The sequence below is a fragment of the Bombus vosnesenskii genome, unplaced genomic scaffold (genome assembly GCF_011952255.1).
Source record: "Bombus vosnesenskii isolate JDL3184/JDL3185 unplaced genomic scaffold, Bvos_JDL3184-5_v1.1 scf7180000013294, whole genome shotgun sequence".
NCBI lineage: Eukaryota > Metazoa > Arthropoda > Insecta > Hymenoptera > Apidae > Bombus > Bombus vosnesenskii.
Genome location: NW_022882945.1, coordinates 3,998,576 through 4,019,008, shown reverse-complemented (window position 1 = coordinate 4,019,008; position 20,433 = coordinate 3,998,576). Strand labels below are relative to the sequence as shown.

Genomic DNA, 20,433 nt, shown 5'->3' with positions numbered 1-20,433 from the left:
GATACATACCTGAAGAGCGATGAATATGGTAGCGAACAGAGCAACAGATATGAGACAAATGGCGACAGCTATAGTCGTAGTCGCTGTTATCGCCAGCGAAGCCGAATCGTTTTTATCGGTCGTTCCTTCGTAGTTTGCATACACTTCAGAAATAGCTGTGTCAGCCGAGGCAAATTCTGTTCCTGGCACTCTTCTTTTACCAGCTGGTGAGCTGTTCCTGCAGCCACCTGTATTAACGTTTAGAAAAACATTGGTTAACTGATTAACGCTGATTAATTCCATATTGAGCGAAATAAAATTCTATAAGACAATTCAGAATTGAATTTGATTTTTTAATAATTCCTTATCACAATTGTACTAGGCTATTATTAATATTTAAATGCGTACATTCACGGAATTTTTTCTGATTTTGAAATTATATTCGTGAATTTAAATCTTAGAAAATTTATGTTCTCAAGTTATTTAATATTCCTCAGTCCAATAATGACTAATTTCCCTTACCAGTTTCCGGATCACAAAGACAGCACTCTTCAGCCAGCGCCCCCTTCTCGTTACCCGTGCAGCAAGGAACGCACTGACTATTCAACTTATCCAGATGCAATGGTGGCGAACAGGCTGCGCAACTAAATTTTCCTGGACCAGTACATCTTCGACAATCGGAATGGCAATTTTTACAGAGTTGCGTCAGGGGATCGTAGTATTGCGCTCCAAGACATTCCATACAGAGGCCACCCTCTAGCATCGAATGGGGTGGGCAAGAAGTACATTCCATCGGCCCTTCTCCTGCAATGCATTCACGCGTTAATCTTTCTTTCCCACAGACACATTTATATGAGATATACTACTGTTCATAAATATGCAGACATTTTCACTGATTTATAATAATACATAGTACACGTACATTGGTAAAGTATATGAATTAGTGAGAAATGAATGGCTAAAGATAATATCCAATTATAGAATACAGTATTTATATAACAATTAACAATTTTTAACTTATAAAAACTTCTTAAAAAATTCACTTTTAAATGCAGTTTAAAAATTACGATAAAAATTGATATACTTTTCTTAATTTTTGCTTTTTATCAATTTTCATGAAAATTTACATATATAAATTTCAATTGTTTAATGCACAAAATTAACCGTGATACTATATCTCATGAGAATTTTTTTGTCATGTTTGAAAAAACCGAAACACGCTGGTATTTCTCTTATATACCTTTGCAGGTACGACAGTAATGGTGACACTTCTGGCAGCCAAAGTTAGATTTGAAGAATCCTTCGGGACACTCCGGATGACACTCGCCCGCTGCTAGTTGCCAACCACGAGGGCAGGTCACGCATTGATCTCTTCTGGGTCCGGAACACGTTTTGCACGACAGGTAACATTTCGCGCACTGACCTCGATCGCTGTAATATCTGCGTTGAAACAAGATTTTTCGTTTCATGCATTTATCGACGTTCGTGTTATATAAGATCGTGGAAGTTTTTAGAATTTTAGATTTCTCTGTAAGGAAGGGGTTGAAATATTTCAAGTTCTATAATAATTGAGTAAAAACATTTTAGGTTGGATAGAAGATCATCTCTCAGTTGCTAATTCCTTATCCAAAAACTAATATATAACAAAATAAAAACTCAACGAATAGACAAGAAACGAAAGGTAAAAGAAAAAAAGGAAAAATATTTGATTTTTCTAAAGCAAACTTACCCCTGAGCACAAGAGGACCTGCACTCTCCACTCTGGAGTTGCAATCCGTCTTGACAGGCAGTGCAGTTCAGTCGAGACACGCACGTTTTGCAAGTATGCAAACAAGGTACGCAGACGGGTCTAGAGGGCTGCGCCATTGAATAATAACCATCGTCGCACTGATACACACAGCGTTTCCCTTGAAGGAGCAGAGATGTTTGACAGGAGACGCAATGATCTTCACCAGGTCCAGCGCAAGTTTTACACGAAGTATGGCATTGCTTGCAGTGGCCATTTTCGTAATATTCCGATGTATCGCAACGATCACGATGTTCAGGAGCGCAGAGACTTTCTTCGTTCAAGCTCCAGCCTTCATCGCAGCTTGTGCAGGTTGACATGGAGCAGGTAGCACATCCGGGTGGACATGGAACGCATTCGCGACGCTTTTTGTCCGCTCCATAACCCGCTGGACAAGACGCCCGACATGATCCTGGGATTTATAAAATTCATTTTAAATTAAAGCTTAAATTAAATTGTACCGTTGAGTTATGGCTGACTATAATATTAGGTATAATAATAAATTCATTCGAATTCTTTTAAAAGAGCACGTAAAGTGTTTATTGCTTTCATATAAAATCTATTCATCTTATTTTATGGTTCAATAATACCAGTTAAAAGTTAAGGGTTGATTTAATACTTAATTGTGGTTTGATTAATTTATCGAGATAAAAGATACAATTTTTTACATCCAATTTTGTTGTCAATTTTTATTTAGACCAATTAGTTATTAGAAAACATAACAACAAATTCCACCACGACTACTCTTTATTTTTATTCCATTCAAACAGAATAGCTAATGAAGAATGAATCGATGAAACTTAAAAGCATGATTTATTCGAAACACTGAGCCTCTTACGGATACCTAGCTACCAAGAGAAATAGGTTTCTAGGTTATCGGTTGCACCCGAGTGTCGTTTTTAAGGATTAACGTCCGGACGACTACGTACCGTTCAGAGAAAACAATCCGGGTCGACAGGAGATGCATTGGTTCTCCGCGGTGCCATTGCAAGTTTCACACGTGGAATGACACGGTGCACAGTTGTAATCTTGTGTTTCGTAGGTGTACAGGGGACAGGCTGCATAACACTTGTTTTCGTACATAACAAGGTGATGCTCGCAACTGGTGCATTTGTCCGGTCTGTCTTGGCAACTGGCGCAATTCGCCTCGCAGGGTACGCATGTACTGTTCTCTGTATCTGGAAATATCCGATCACTATTCATTTAGATCGTTTTTGTTATAACTTTTTGTCATTTAATATATTTGTTGCGAGTAACGCACATGGTGCTTCCATTCAATCTTTTGTATTTCCTGTCAATGCATAAACAGCGTCTACAGTCTATTGATTAGATCTTCTAAGTAGAATAATTTTACTTTAATAGATTATATGCATCAAATCTTTTGTAGTCCATCCGAATCAATTTTAATCAACAAAGAAAAAAAAGAGGAGGAAGAAATGGATCAAATTAATTTTAATTCAAATTCAACGGAAATTATTCTTTATAATACTTTAGTATTTATGAGATCTTTCACTTTATCTTCTATTTGTGTTACTAATTTTAATTCGAGAAAATTTAGAAACAATTCAAAAAGTTAGTTTCAATTGAATAAACTGAAACTATTTTACTAAATATTCTACTTTAGTTATTATTTTACTTTATCAAATCGGTTTTATTTCACTGAAAGTACACTTACTCTCGTAATATCCTTCTGGACATTGCTGGAGACACACTGCTAGATCAGTAACTCGTAGGTGAGCAGGTGCGCAGGAGAGACAAGAATCCTGGCCAGCCCCAGCACAGATTTCGCAGGATTCATGGCAAGGCCAACAGACGCCACCTTGATTTGGAAAACTTCTCGGCGGACATCGACTCACGCACGTACTGTAATAACGATTTTTGAAAACAAAAATTCTCTCTAATTACCACCTTACCGTCCTAAATGTTTTCATCTCTTCTTCTAAGTCGTATTCGAAGGCTAAGTAAGCATACCTGTTAATTGCACACTTTATTCGATTTGCCAAAGGTATAGGTAAATCTTCCTTGTAAAAAAGCAAACAAACGGTGTTTGAAAATTAGATATGCAATGCAAATATAAAGAAGTTAATACTGTTTCTACAAAACACAGATGTACGAAGAGGTAATATAGGAAAAGTAAAAAAATTTTAACAACGTTGTATGTGCGCATTGTTTCATTTCTAGCGTGCAGTTTTAAAAGTTCCTCTTTAACATCTTATTTTTAGAACGGTGTAATTTAGAAAAATTGCAGATTTTTACCGCTGCCTTTTTACGAAAGATACTTTTGCTTCTAATTGGAACGGCGAAACCCTTTGTTCGAAGTTTTTCAGCAGGACAAACGCGGAAAGATGTATGTAAAGTATAGAAAGAGGAAAATATCGAGCGTTATAATTGTAGCACATGTAAAAATTCCTCTCGGCCAGCGACAGAACATTTTGCACAGAATACGTCGGAAATTAAACCTGTTTTGTATGACGTATTATTTTCAGTTATATATTTTTAAAAAATTTATGTGATATTTGAAATGTTTTTAATCATTAAACAAATAAATCTGAATATATTATTTTCAATTATTTATTTGAAAACATGTATATGAAACTTAAAATATATCTACTGAAAAATAAAAATAAATTTGAATTTAACCTTTCCACGTTCGTTATTTTATTTGCTGTTAACTAATTTAAAACGTTGCTTTAAAATGTCATCAGATAAAATTATTTTAATAACCTTGCAGGTCATTTCTTCGGTGTAGATCTGATGCTACTTCAACAAATGTCGGCACAAAGTGCAATGCTCAATTACAATGCGATCCACCCGAAAAACCATAAATATGTACCTATGTTACCTAATAATCATCGTGGAAGCTTAAAATCTCAAATAATAATCCTTAAATTCTCTAATAACTTCCTACAACATTTAAAGTTTATATTATCTTCTATCTTTATCTGCTAATACTTATAAACAAAAGATGTATTTGTATTAAAATGAGTCCATTACAATAAATAGCATGCAAAAAAAAGCAAGTAACAAAAACACAAAGAACTCGCTTACTTGTCCAACCGGTAATTCTTGCAAGCAATGCACTGCGTGGGTCCTTTTCCATAACATCCCTGAGAATCACATTGAGGATCACAGTCATGAAGAATCTTTCTAGTAGTGTCCAGCGAGTCATCTCCGACTTGAGACGAAGACGATGGCGAATCGAAAGAAGATGACGTATCTCCAGGAAGCCGATTGGTCAGGATTGGCGCTGAAGAACCATCTAAAGTTGCCACTGATGCCTGGACATTGGATGCAGCTCCGACATAGGGGTAGCCCTGGTAGCCCTGAAAGGTAGAGGAAGGAAAGAAGTCGACGTCGCCGCGATGGCCCAGCGCTAGCGGATCATCGTCTACAGGAAATGGATAATGCGCGGAGGCGTACGAAGAATGCGCTTGTACCGGGTTAAATTGTCGTGTCCGTATCCTGATCGGGTTGGTCGCGGTTCCGTAGAAGATCAACTGCCATTTCTTCAGGATCCCTGTAACAGTAAAGATTATAATTATAATATTCAATAATAAAGTCGATTTTTGTCATGATTGCAGATTAGAAAAATTTAATTTTGTTATGTATGGTATTGCAAATCTGAATAATCAAGTATGGTTATTAATAGTATTTTTCATTTCCATATCCTTCTCTCGTTAAAAAAATATTTCCGTTAAAAAATTTTTCCACTAGTTGGATATATCTATCCTTAGATCTAATTGTCCGATGATAGCATGAGTGACGCGATTCCTGAAAAAATAAACATTAAATTAAATAAAAGAATATCTTCTGCTTATCGTAACTCTTAGATAAGAACAGTTGCCATCTGTTAAATATTTTATAATAAAATATAATGTGATAAAGAACGTTTAGTAAAAAAAAGTTACACTAATATTCATAGTGTTTAAATTTTAAACTTCCTTTTATAATTATTAACTGTATTTTTTTATAAAACTATATGTTTAACGTTTATTGTTATAAAAAGTTTAATATATTCTTCATTATATTTTAATTTCAATATATTTTCGAAATTATGAATATATGGTAAAATATAATTAGATAATATGGCAAAAGATGAAATTATAATTTATAGAAATTGAAATGCATGATTAGACAAGAATTCTTGTTTTAATTTATATCGACATTTTAACCCTCCAAATGAGAATCTTGTTCAAACATATGGATCAAGTGATGAAATCATCAGACCTATAAACAACAATTTATGATATAAATTCGCATAGCACTTTAATTTTGAAGCGATACGGTTACTTGCCTGGAGAATTTACGTGCCGATTTCCTGCATTAATGATCTGTAGGGTCCATCGGCCGTCCGCCTTCTCACTCCAGAAATGCACGCTGAGGAAAGGCCAGTCATCGAAGCTGGAACTAAGAACATCTCGTGGTCTCTCAAACAATAATGTCGACGTAGTACCCATTGGAGACGTCAGCAGTAATCTCAAATTTCCACGTGGGAAGAACCTTAAAGACACCTGGTCGAAAATTATTAGATATCGTTATCTTTCCAAAGTACTAAAGTATAAAATACAGTATAAATACCGTTAATCCTATGTAAATCCTTTGCATTACATTTATGCTTTACATTTAGAAAGAAATCAAACATATATATATATCCAATTATATGTACATGTATATAAGAATGTTCATCTGAAATAACTCATTACGTGTTGAATTTAACAAAATAATGTTTGAAATAAAATTTGTTGTATTCGAGGAGCCGGATCAAGTGAATACGTATAGTTGAATAATTTAATTTTTATCTTTTTATCCCTTGTATTTTCCGCGATAAAATCGTAAACTTAGCAGATATTTTGACTTTTAATGTACAAAAGACGAGGATAGTCACGAAGCGGTATTTATGTATTTACTTTGTTTTTGTCCTAGGTTAGTCGAATACAATAAATTTTATTTCCAATATTTTTTGACAACGTCAATAGGTAACAAGTTATTTCAGGTGGTTATTTTCACTAATTCACCCAATTAGATATTCGCGGAATGCGGAATTATCGAACCAAATTGAATAGAGCAGATTTCGCACGGGGAAAAAATAATTTTTTAAAATAATGTTTGCGCGTATGATTTGTTCGGAAATGAGAATATTCTCGTCATACATTATTTTTTGCGTAAGAATACCTTTCAACTCGGTTGAATACATTTTTAATGGTACAATCATTTAAATTCGCGTGTTACGAATAGTACGAACATTTGCAAGTTTCCGGCCATAGACGCGACGAATTCACGGTATCATTAAAATGTAAATTTTTTTTAAAGCCGTTTTATGAATCATAAGCCAGAACAAAATATACATTTACATATACATAAAGTGAAAATAAATGTTATTATAAACGTTCTTGCATTTTCTCTTCCTTCCGTCAGATTTTTGCATACAATCACTTTATACTCTTTTTTGTCTAATCGTTTGTTTCCTTATCCTGAAATATATCGCCCCATAAAAGAAGAATTTTTATTCATGTATACATGGAGAATTACAAGCATAGGTATAACATTATCTTGTTAATAAAAATGTAAGACAAAATTCTCATTCTCCTTTTCCATGCAGAGCTTGTTAATGAAAATATAAGACAATAGTCTCTCTCTTTTTTTCTATGCATTGATTTAATACGTTTGTATCCTAAATCTTTGGTGTATTCATTGAAAATATTCAATTCGTTTGTGATATATTCGTAAGTGTCTGTGATGCGAAATTCTAACGGCTGTGTGTGGACATCGGTAATTATGCAAGATACAGTGAGCGTGCGATAATGGGTGATTATAGCTACCGTTAATATTGAAGAAGCGTGTGGATAACTATAATTACCATTAATAAACGGTAAGCTTCAAAATATCTTATTGTATCGTTCCTGTCAAGTTTCTTACCTTGCACTGTACGTGTTCTAGGAACCGAACCTCGTTCAAAGAGCCAGCGCATCCAGTTACATCCATATACACACTGAGCGTATACCCATAGGTTGGATCGATACGCCTTTCCTCGTTGATCTCATCGGACTTGCAGATATGTTGAGGCGGCACGTTGGTCCACTGCTCGGCCAGGTTCACCATAGCCCCGGCGTCCATGAGCCCGTAACCGAATTTGTGGGAGACCTTTCTCTTCACTCCATTCAAGATCCAACCTGGTTCCTTTTCGAGTGGTCCTGATCTCGAGGTGAGTACCACCAGGTATTGCATATCTCTCCACGTGAGGCTTGGGTTCGCCTCGAGTGCTAGAGCAGCGATGCCAGCAGCCAATGGGGCCGAGGCGGATGTTCCTGTATGCTCCACCGTGCAGATATGATCTGGTCTCAGTTTCGCGTCCATGTCTACCGTAGCAACGCTTTTGTCGTTGCCTGGTGTACCAGAGGAGTAAGTTGAAGCGAGCGTTGAGCTGCATTCTTCGAGGTACCATGGTTTGTAGCCACCCTGAGTCGCGCTGGAGATGGAGAGGGTGAAGATGCTGTTCGTGTAACCGTCGCAGTTGCAGGAATCCGTGTGCCGACCACCGTTACCTGACGCCCAGACGAAGATGGAACCTTTGCCTTTGCGACCCTGTTCACATTGTTTTTAATGATTTTTGAGGCTTTGAGGTTTGGGTTATGTGGTGACACATTTACTCTTAAATACGTGGCGTTGCTGTTTGGGAATATAATGCACTCTTTGTATATACAAAGTACATATCATTATAAATTGTTATCGTAACATTTGTTATATTATAACATACTTTGTATGCTATATCGTAAATGCATGATGTTGATACTTGGAACCATATTATACAAAGTATACAAAGTGTATTATACTTCCAAATGGGAACATCATGGATTAACATACCATCACAGAATCCAGATCTAAGAAATATACAGAGAGGAGCATAGCTGAGGCAATAATTAGAAGTACCATATAAATAATTTTTTCTTGTCGATTTACTTAATTATTTTCTCATTTGTAGAGTGTTTTGTTTTTCCGTATCATTCCGGAAGAAACTGTACTAGCATTAATCGGTTTTTCTACGTATACATTTAATTCGTATGTGGTAGATGAAGTATTAAAGAATTACAGTGAAGGCAACTTACGCTGGTGACACCATAGATGAACGCCCTCCTGGCAAGAGGGCCTGGGCCATCGACAGTTTTGCCATCGTCTTCAGGGCCCCAAGAAGCACTGTATATGTCGATATGATCAGGATTCAATCCCAGCGCTCTGGCTTCGACGGCATCGTTTACCGGGCCATCGAGCATTCGCACGCCTGAGAACATAGATGGTATGTGCGTTAAGCTGCATCTACACGATATAGCGAGACATTGCTATATATCATGTCACTATAGCTCGTTAAACTGCATTTACGCTATATAACAATGTTACATAATATTCCCTTCTTTTGTTTCCATAACATGTTATATAATGTTGCCATTTAGCGTGTTTTGTTATAGGTATATACAGTGTGAACGTAGTTTTAGATAGCTCTCCTTCTCGTTACCCCTCAAGTTCGCCGATTTCCATGGAATTCGCGCTTTCGACCCTCCATCCAAGAAACAAAACAGGCTAATCGGTAAGAAAGTAGAGACCCTATGGAATTCTAATTACGCTGTTCTCCCCCTCTTTTCTCTCTCTTTCTTTCTTCCTCTTCTAGTTTAATCATTAAATTCCATCGGAAGGAAAACTGGTCTCTCCGATGCCGTTGCGCTGTTATACGTTATTCTGAACGCGTTAAATCGAACACGGAGCTGTTGACATGCATTTTAATGGAAACGGGCCGATAATGTTATCGGAACCCGATATTCTCTCGAGATGAAACGACTTATAACTAGCGACGGACTTAAATCGCGAGAAGATTTGAATGTTGACATTACAGTAATGAGTTCGATAGGATTGTAGCGTTTTTATTATGAACTTCCATGAAATAATGAAACTTATTCGTTTACAAAACTTACTCGAAAGACATAGATGGGAAATGAAGCATTCTAGAAACCTGTGAAAGCTATCCGAAGAAAATCATTCACTACAGAAAAAAAAGACAATTCTTCTAAGAAAGACCTGTGACATTTTAGAGGGCGAAAAGTTTAATCTCCAAGTTGTTGCTCTGGAAAAATGGAAAATGTGAACCATGGTGTTATTCTCCTGTAGTCTTCGAATAAAAAAATTCTAGTCGATTTTATTTTTTATTAGCATTATCATGTAATACTATGATATGGTAAAATTTACTTTGAAAAGTTAGTATTCTTATTTATAAAGATAGTATATTTATTTATAAAGTGAACTGTATGATGAAACTGTATTTGATTTGTATTTATAAGTATACATATTGAACTTGATTTATCTATTTTAAGCCCATTACTATTTATAAGGATAATAGCGTGTCGATATCGATGTATGAGTAACGTTTAAGTAATCGTCGCGGTATGTGGAAGAAGGAAGTAAATTGAATGCAAAATGCTCGAATTGGTGATAAGAATGTTCGCAACAAGCCAATGGAGATGTGATTGTTCGAACGCGATTAAGCGGCGTAAACGAGATCGTTGAGGATGAAATTTTCTCGCTCTCTTGGGAGTTAAAGAATATTAAAGTGAGACTTTGTAGATTAATCGAATAAAATATGTATCTGTGGCGTCCTTTATTGATTTGGGAATTATATAATAGAAAGGTCTTTTGAGATTAATTATTTTTTTATCATTTGTTGAATTGTTTTACTGATTTTAACCCTTTGTGTATTCATAAATGCACTCTATGTTTAAAAAAACATTTTATAGGAATTGCATCATTAAGTTTAACAATAAAGGAGCAACTTTTCAAAATCATTCTCTTCGCGAGGACAAGCTATATTATATCAGATTAATTACTAAATGATGTAAAAGAGAAATGAAAATTAATAATAAATTAATAGAAAGAAAAGAAAAGAAAATACACGTGAAACACATACACTCAAGTTCAAGTTCAAAGAAAAAATCTATTTTGATCATGTGTTTGATTAATTTATTGGTTATTTAATCAGTGGATTAAAAACGATGACAAAAATCACGAGGAACTGAATAGCTGGAGATTTTTGTTAGAATTGTTCTAGTTACAGAGAATTTAGAAAAATAGGTCAAGAAGAATTTTAATGAAATAATCAGACATATTGTCTGGAAATTGGAGATTCTATTAGATGGAAATGTTACAGTTTATGTGTATTGGTGGACGCTATGGAAGCACAAAATTTATGTGCAGGAAATGTCTGCAAGGATGCGTGATGTTAATTTTGAAATGGACCCATTGTTCAGAGTTTCTAACAGATGATAGTTTCAAGTGTCAACACCCGGCAGACAGAATACCCGGAAATTGTTTTACGAGGAAAATGCGCCATATTCGGGCTACTGTTTTAGATTACATTGTATAAATAACTTGCAAAAAATTCTTCAGAGAATTAATACATTATAAATATTTATGGATGACAGTAAAATTAAAACTAAAAATAGGAATTAGAAGAATTATAATTAAACTGACATTTTCATGGTTTTATGAACACAACTAAAGCAAATATAAAATTCCAGAAAAACATTATTATGCTGCCTTCAATAGTTATGCAAATTGAAAATTGCACGCGATGATTCATAATCTGATTATAATTAACATCCATGGAATAACGCATAATTATAATATTAATACCGTGCGTGAATTTGATTACACAAAATTGTTAAAGCATCTGTGTACTATGATATTTGCTTCATTAAACAAGTAACTTTTGTGCAGATCAGTATTCTCCAATACTATTATTTCATTATTTCATTACTATTATGTAACTCTTATAGTATAATCTACAATAATACTACTTCTATGCCAATAAATATTTTTCTACGTTCCATAAAAAAATATCAGGTTATTTTATGAATGTTTCTCTTTTTTTTAAAACTAATACTCGTTTATTGAGTATCCACTGCAATACGAGTATTCTCTTTACAAACGGTTGAAATAAACCAATCCCTTCTTCACAATAGCTTTTCATTTGTTTACTAGTTTTCGAAATTCTATTTTTAATAAACATTTCTGTTTTCTTGTTGATTTTTTAAAATACCTGTATAGTAAAATCTCGGTTATCAAAGGAATCTCATCCCGAAAAAATCGGATCTCGATCATGTTTTCTGAAAAAAAAAGACGCATCAATTTCCTCACAGAATTTTCGTTTCCAAGCATGCAATCGCGTGCTCCGCGTACCATGGTAGGGGTAGCATTAGTTACGCCACGTCGGAGTCTCCATTCAGTGTACATTTCTATTCGAATTTGTAGTGTCTTTTCATAATCTTCTGCGTTGATCTATGTTTTATCGCTTTTTTAAATAAATTATTATTAAATAAATTAGTATTGAGCCGAAAAAGTTGTTAAATCCAGTTAAATAGAGACAGTTGTTAAATAGAGATGAAAGGAGAAATTATACCTAAATATGGGGATGGCGTTTGCATCTCGGATTTAAGCTAATTAACATACAATACCCCATGGTTTTATGAAAAGGAATTCCCCTTACTAAAGTATGTATTTATTGGATTTACACGTTCTTTTTATGTAAAATTTTATGCATTTTTATTGTCTCTGTATCTGACTTTATGAATTAAATACCGTTATAAAAATATAAAGAAGTAATCATTTGTCGTTTGGCAAAGGATTAATCCATTTTATATTAAGTACTCTTCAATTTTCGAATATGTCGATATACGAACAATCTTTCTGGAACCAATTATGTTCGACAACCGAGGTTTCGCTGTATTATTTTTTATATAACTTAATAGTATATCTATTGCTCGTGTTTATTCTTCGTCTTGACAAATGATAATTGTTTGTGTAAACGAATTTTAGAAACCAATGCAATGATGTCCTTCGGTCGCGTGCTGAATCATATCCACGAAACCTAACCTAACTTAATCTCGTAATTCTCGATTCTGCAAACCGAAGTAAATACGATCATTTCCCAGAAATTTGTCAAACTTCATTTTCGCTATCTTTTCGAATTGGAACTCGAGAAAAACATCTCAGAAAAGAGAAAGAGATCGCAATTCGTATAGAATAACAGCGAAGTCGCATCTAATAAAGAGGATCGTGTATCCGAATGAAATTTAATTCGCTGCAGTTGCGCTTTCATTCTGGAACGGAGTTCCCAGAAAGCTAGACGGTTATTTATAGCGCGAAACTTTTACATCTTTTTTATCTCCTTTTTGAAGGTTTTCTGCGTCTTAAGAACGTCGTCGCGAATTTTTGCACAAGTAGCTCGATTCTTCTCGCAATTTTAATCGATTCTATGATTTTCTAAGTATGAAATTTATAACTAATATATCTAATATAATTCTTTGTACTGACATATCTTGTATAGTGTACTGAGAAAGATAGTTGTAAAATACGTTTTTCCCCATTTTTTTTCTTTTTTATCATGTATGAAAGTGTAGTTTAGAGCATAAAAATCTATATATCTTTTTGACCTAAATTTTTAATTTTGTTACTAGTTGTCAGACTGTTTTATTAGACTATTAAGTGATTAACAACAAGGAGAAATTGATAAATTTTTACCTCCTATGCTTGCATTGTAGGCAACACCGACACCGCAGTATTGGTTGAAGGCGACCGCAGCAACCTCACCAGCACAGCGTGTTCCGTGCTTGTTGTCACCGTTGTCTCTTGGCATTGGGTCATTGTCATTGTCATTGATGTCTGTGCTAGCTTGGTGATCGTAATTCAAAGCCAGGTCCGGATGATTCGTCTGTATACCGTCATCGAGGATCGACACGACCACACCTTTGCCAGTGTAACCCTTTTGCCATGCTGGACCAAGATTCATATCATAACCGTCCTTAGCTCCGCCGTTCTGGAATTAGTTCAGTGTTATTTCTTGATTAACATGGAGTAGAGTGTAAACGATCAACGACACCATTATAAATGACATTATTCAGAAAATATATGTATACATGTTTGTTCCAATAAACCTTAGGTACACGAGTAATAACTATTGAAGTTACTAGAAATTTAATCGACTACTGTTGGGAAACTAATAAACATTTTTAAGGTTAGTTGAAGCTATCAGAAAGAGTATATCTTCCTCCAAAAATACTACTTGTTCCATTTCGATCCAACTTTCCGTTGCTGAGATATTATCGTTTGAAGAGAATCGAATTTTTCTGTCGCATATTCGGATCTTCTACTCGCGTCCCTGACCAATCACAGCCTCATTAATTGTGCGCTGGCCAGTGACAGGCAGCGTATGTGTTCTTTTTTTGCTATGACTACTATTTTAAGCGTACGCATATCCTGGAAGAAATGTAGGTCAGATCGCTACAGGCTGGCATTCATAGCTCTATACACTTATTGTAGATAGGTATGTCTGTTATGCTTCATAGCGCTACACTTTCGAAACCAATTTAAGTATCTGATGAAAGCATTATTAAGGGTTTAACTTTGACTGTTATCCGAGTAGATAATTACTTAAAAGTTTCGTGATTGTTTTACGTGTCAGGAACGTGAAGGAGTCAGTTAATATCGTTTTACCGAAGTTTCGTGAATTTTTGAAATTTGTACATAAAATACGCAACATTTTACATAAAGTAAAGGTACACCCTTCATTGATCTTCCACGCGTCTTCGCTCATAAAACAACACACATACCATGTAATCGATGCCTTGAAGCCGTGCAATAGTTTTATCAATAGTAATTTTTCGTATAACACATAATTCAGAAGAGTCTAGAGGTATTTTATCGACGAGACGCGTCGTTCCTATCCTTCCACATTCGACAGCCATTCGTCATATAGACAGAAATTTGATTAGAATTATATCGAAGAGTTCCGACGTTGTATGAACAATAAATTCATTCACCCTGACACGTACGGAACGTGATTTACCGTTATTACAGCGTTTCGTACACGAAAGAACCAGCTGATATTTATGCACGACCATTATAGGAGTTAATTAATTTCAAGTATTGAAAACGTGATATTTCATTTCTGACAAAATACGTTATTACCCAATTGCATCCATTTATTTCACCACAGTCTACAACGCGTATATTTCTTGTCGGCAAATCTGTATATTTCGAACCGCAATTCATCGTTTGCGTTTAATACGACTAATTTGGTTGAGATATCCTTCATTAGAATCCATTTTTCGATGGTTTGTGAAACAAACATTAGCTCACTAGCTCTGTAATAAGACAGAATTATTATGTTTAGTTAGTTTGTCAAATTTGAAATCAATCTAAAAATATCTCTAGAAGCTACGAGATATAGATTGCAAATACATATTTGGTAAAAAATTTGATGTACGTTATATACGTACTACTAAGAATTGTTAAATGTGATCCTATTAAACATTGAGATTTATTAATATAATGAATAATTGGCTTTCGCGATCTGTGTGAAATAAGTATTTTGTAATTTCTATATATGTATATGTATTTTCAGATTTGTTTATTCACCAATGTAACCAAGTTTGACCAATGTAACCATGATAGTCGAGTTTCATGTGTATTAAAGCGAGATTGGATAAATATTTAGTTATAAAATTGTTATAATAGTCGCGTGATTATTAACGCGATAATACAATAAATAGTTATAATTGATCATAAAATATGAATTTTATTCGGAAGTTTAATCGTTCGGAATATGTATTACGCATTTCATATAATCTCTCTCTCCTAATGTGGTTTTTCTCCTTTCTATGATTTCAACGAATCAATTATATCACAAAAGTATACAGGGTAGTTGGTAACTGGTAGTATAAGCGGAAAGGGGGTGTTTCTACGCGAAAAAAAGAAGTCGAAAATATAGAATGAAAATTAAAAAAAAATTTTTTTTTTAATTTTTCCATCGAGACAACAATCCGTTATAACGAGACGTGATAAAGTGCACGCGTACCGAGCGAAAATTCAAAGTCGATTTTCTCGAAAATAAAGCCTCAAACGAAAAATTTTTATTCTATATTTTCCGCTTGTACGACCAGTTACCAACCACCCTGTATATGGCTAAAGCAAGCATCGCTCGATGTTTCGGCGATTGCCTTAGTGCAGGCTGTTGTTTGTATGTTTCGCGTATCTTTAACGCTAATCTGTTTATCTCAATCGTAGCCTTTATCGAGCGTGGAAGGTTCGCGGGAAATTCACTAAATTACAATTGAGGGGAAATTTTCGCACAGCTCGGTTGCTTGGCAACCATATCTCTGTCAGTTTGTCACGGTTATGTGGCTGAAATTTTTAACATCTACGGTATATCGGCCTCGAAATAATTTGATTTTTACATTGTGCCTCTTTGTGCGTTATTTATTTCCAATTATTTTTATTTTCGTCGCAGTCTGGCTGTGTCAATAAATAGAAACAACATTTATTCTCAATTTCTTCTAAAATTTTTCTTAACATTACATATAATTCCATTTTCTCTTAAATAATGAAAATTCTTGTGTGCGAGAATTTATGCAGCTAATAAGTTTCTATAAAGTATACTAATACGCATCTTTTGTGCTTCGTTAAAACACCATGTAAGTTATTTATTTCATCTAATAATATTGCATTACTTCACTGTATGTCGTTTAATGGGTTAATTTATCAAACTCGAATTTATGAATCTGCAGTTTTATTTGCAAAAGCCTTGTAAAATTCAATTAACAATTTGCACATTTTCTATCGACAAAATTTTTTCACGCTCGCTATAAACAGTGAACATTTCACGCAAATATCTCGAAAACAGAACGCAAAAGTTGAATAACGTTTAACAGAAAATTAAACGAAGGCAATTTTTTCCGAATAACAGAGTGCAAATGTTTTAACTGCGAATCGATTCGGTCGCGGGACTGAAAACGAGAAAATGGAAATTTCGATACGGATTGTTCACGGAAAAAGGAGGTGAAAAAGGATTGCCTGTTAACCGGTTAAACAGAGGATAATTGAATGAGGCGAGCCATGCAAGAAAAGTGGGAGCGTTCCCCGAACGAAGTACAGAGAATATTTAACAAGACCACGACGAAACTATGAACCGCGAATTAACTCGCCAAAAACAAAAGAAAACCTGTAATAATTGTAAGAAACGTAATAAAGGAAGGAGAAAGGGAAACAGGTATGAAACATTTATATTAATTTATCTCCTTTTTACGATAAAAGTCACACGTAGTTTGTTTACGTCTTGTTTAATTGTCTTTAACTGGAGAAAGAAAATCAGAATCTTTTTATACTCACAGAAAATGAAATGGTTCCGAAACGAGTCAGTTTCAGAAATTTATATATATATATGCCCTTACATTTGGAATATAATAAAATTATAATAAAAACGTTACTTCAACAATTCTTTTTAAACGATTTATTAACTCATTCGCACTTGAAGAAAATAGAGAATATTAACTAGTAAATATATGTGCAGAAATCCGAGACCAAAAACCTTATGATTTCCTCAGAAAAAAATCCTCGAAATATCCGAAATCCTAAAGCAGAATACTTCCATAATCTATTATATTATCAACGATAAAATTTCTAGGAAATATCAATCTCAGTCCCAAAAAGTAGACAAAAATATAGATTCGACAAATTGGAAGGACGAAGTGAATCCGGAATACGTTATAACTGGTACGTCGTTAAGTCCGCCATGTTCTCGAAACGTAGTCTCGTCACGTAGTTCGTTTTGGTTGAGGTTTCAGGGAAGTAAAATCGAAGGGCCCACTTACCAGGTACCACTGTTCCTTAAAGAGCGGATCCGTGAACAGGTTTTGAAGAGGCACACCTCTGTTTCTTTGTCGATGGAACGTGGCCTGCCTAGAACGCGGTCCAAACTCATCGAAAAACGCCGGATAATCGGCGAACGAGAACGTCGTGGGCACGAAGTCCCTCTTCTTGCGTTTCTTCTCATGTTGCTGTTGGAACCATCGTACCTACAAAAGAAAAAAAAACAAACAGATCTTTCTTTAGATTTTGGACTTTATATTGTGTAGGTACGAATTGGAGAACATTCAAAGGAACAAGAATCGTATGTGTGATTTGGTTACATGTCTTGGCTCTAGGTATGCGTTAGAACAGAGCTCGTCAAACTTCTATGAGCCGAAACTCACTTTCGGAAACGTTTTCGAAAACGACACATTCGAAGACTACACGAAGTGCAATTGCTGTTGATTGATAGGCAATTTAAAATTCATTTGGTATAATTGTTCGAGCTGGGAGAGGTTAGACAAAAATTGTAATTCGGAATTTTTTAACTGAGTCGTTGTGAATTGTTCATACGACGATTCCGATATAATTAAACAGTACACAATTTTGTTTACAATTGGAGTTTATTAGCAAACAACTTTACTTTCAAATAAATTTATTCGTTTGATATATTCTATTTTTGCAGTAATTACATATTTGACTGTTTTAGTTCTTATTTTCAATTCAAATAGGAAGTGTTCGATGTCGGAATAGATTTGGTTTGAAAGACGAGTTGTAAGACTAAAGAGTTTCAAGGGAATAAGGAATACGTTTATGCGGGTATCCTTGGGGTGACGTTAACGTTAAACAAGATTGATTTATCGTGGCAATGGAATTGAAATTTATTTCGCTTGATGTGATCGGTATTCTCATATCGCATGAAATTTAGCGGTTTTAGCGATTAATAGAGTTGTGCGTTTAGCGACGCGTGTGCTTTTGATGAGATTTCATATGGAATTTTGATAGCATTTAAATGCAATGAAATATCGATAACGATTGATTGCTCTCGGTGGCGAGTTTGAGAAATTTGTTGGTTTAAGGTAATATTATAGTAGTCAGAATATATGTGGCCGTTGGGACAATAATTATACGAATTATTTGATTCGTATATTGAAAGATTAAATAGCTTCTTTGACTACGTTTTCCAAAAATCGTGAATTATAGACAATATTGAAGAAAGAGAAATTTGCTATAAATCATGTGTACTCATTGAGTGAGAAGATTTAGAATAAAAATATGAAACATCAAAATATTCGTGTGATTTTCGTATGTGAATTTAAATTTGGGAAAAGTGTCACGAAAGTTTTTGGAGACATAAATTTGGTATTTGAGGAGATTCAAGATATTTCCTATTCCACCTACGTAATGTTTTAACGCATAAATTGTTTCGCAGAGATTTATGAACGGAGAAATTACACAACAGTTCCATTCCAAGACTTTTCAAATTCACAAACTAATAGTCCTTACAAATCTGGGATAACGAAACAAAACATATTCATGGAAAAAGAATATTGGATGCTTATGTATGTAAATTACTTTGATCAAATATACGATATTCCAAAGAAACTACGTGCCCTTAAAGTTTTATCGTATAAAATGACATATTTTATAAGCACTGATCTAGAACTTCTATTATATTCCTTTGAGATCTAACAATTTGCAGCATAACGTCACGTTTCAGTAGCATCAGTCTATTGGTATGCTGCTATTAAGAATTTTGCGTATTCACAGTTCACACGTGGCACATTTAAGCAAGCCCACGCCAATTTAACAGGAAAAACACGCAGGCGGTGGAAAATTCCACGAAATATAAACGAATTCGGCCGTATGGCGCCTTGTAAATGGCACCATCGACGAGTACCGTTTTCGCGGTTGAGCTTCGACCTAGCGGAGCGTGAAACGCGCGACGCCCCGGTCATCGTTTCATTCATATCGACGCTAAAGCCTCGCCACGAAAATTCACGGCCTCTGAATTTTGGCCAGCAGCCAAAAGTTCCTAGGATTCGTCTACGTTCCGCGTCCGTAAGTGTCACGGTCGTAGCATTCCGATGTTTGAAAAAACGCGACGCTGAATATGTAGAGATTTCAAACGTTCTGTGTTTCGTGCGTTCAATCGCCGAAAAGTTTCGCTGTTAATTTCTAACTGATGTTTGACTTTGTTTCCAGCTTAAATCAATTCCTTATTTAGAGCTGTAAAAACGTGACTCCGTGGATTCATACGGAGATTATTAGATAAATTTACTTATATCACAGATATTTTATTTGTAAAGTTTCATTTGGAAGATTTTTTTTCTAAAGATTTAGAAAATCACGGATATAAAAACCTATGATATAAGGGAGAGAAGGAATGATAATAATGAATGATGGTTGCAAAAAACAAAAAGAATATAGATATATGAGAAAATAGAAAATATAAGTCTATTATAGAAAAAGATGGATAAAGAAAGTTAAATCATTATAGCACGTTGGAAGTTAAATAATTGCAAAGTTGATCACCTTAATTTGTAACAAGATACAGGGAAGAGGTTGACTCGTTCGGAGATGCTATTTAATAACATTTCATAAATTTAAAAAGGTACATTGATCGTTTTTCAAAGCAGTTTAATTCAAATTTTTGTGATCATAACTAATGAAATATAAACTAAACAGAAGTTTGTTTTATCTACTAAATTTATAACGAGTATTTTGAACATTTTATATATTTTTACACATTATATGTATTTTATGTAATTAGCACTTTCGAATATCCCAAAGCTACACAAGAATCCGTATTCTAATGATTATCAACGAGTGCATCGAACTGTACTAAGTAAAAATATATTGGCTTTAATGGTTCGTATATAGTTAAATACGTAGTTAATAGAATTCAATCGGGTGATTAGAACGTTGAAATTAACAAGCGAGAATGATGGTAATCGTAACGCACAATATAGTCCTTCGATTTATAGGCTATTAGTAAAGTACCG

The 20,433-nt window shown here is 34.6% G+C and overlaps 1 protein-coding gene across 3 annotated transcripts in view; it reads right to left on the bottom strand.

Annotated features, from left to right (window-relative positions):
- Positions 1 to 20,433, bottom strand: part of LOC117232940 (furin-like protease 2) — a 412,456-nt gene that overhangs the window by 2,591 nt on the left and 389,432 nt on the right. For 2 of the 3 annotated variants that reach the window (XM_033492739.1, XM_033492742.1), the window contains 12 exons: positions 17,452 to 17,655; positions 13,325 to 13,619; positions 8,869 to 9,041; positions 7,682 to 8,347; positions 6,060 to 6,276; positions 4,814 to 5,282; positions 3,441 to 3,628; positions 2,695 to 2,943; positions 1,709 to 2,177; positions 1,220 to 1,419; positions 502 to 783; positions 10 to 227 (listed from right to left, as the gene is read on the bottom strand). In XM_033492739.1, coding sequence (XP_033348630.1) covers positions 10 to 227; positions 502 to 783; positions 1,220 to 1,419; positions 1,709 to 2,177; positions 2,695 to 2,943; positions 3,441 to 3,628; positions 4,814 to 5,282; positions 6,060 to 6,276; positions 7,682 to 8,347; positions 8,869 to 9,041; positions 13,325 to 13,619; positions 17,452 to 17,655 — 3,630 coding nt within the window. The remainder of the gene's footprint in view (positions 1 to 9; positions 228 to 501; positions 784 to 1,219; positions 1,420 to 1,708; positions 2,178 to 2,694; positions 2,944 to 3,440; positions 3,629 to 4,813; positions 5,283 to 6,059; positions 6,277 to 7,681; positions 8,348 to 8,868; positions 9,042 to 13,324; positions 13,620 to 17,451; positions 17,656 to 20,433) is intronic. The other variant, XM_033492741.1, reaches the window with a different exon arrangement.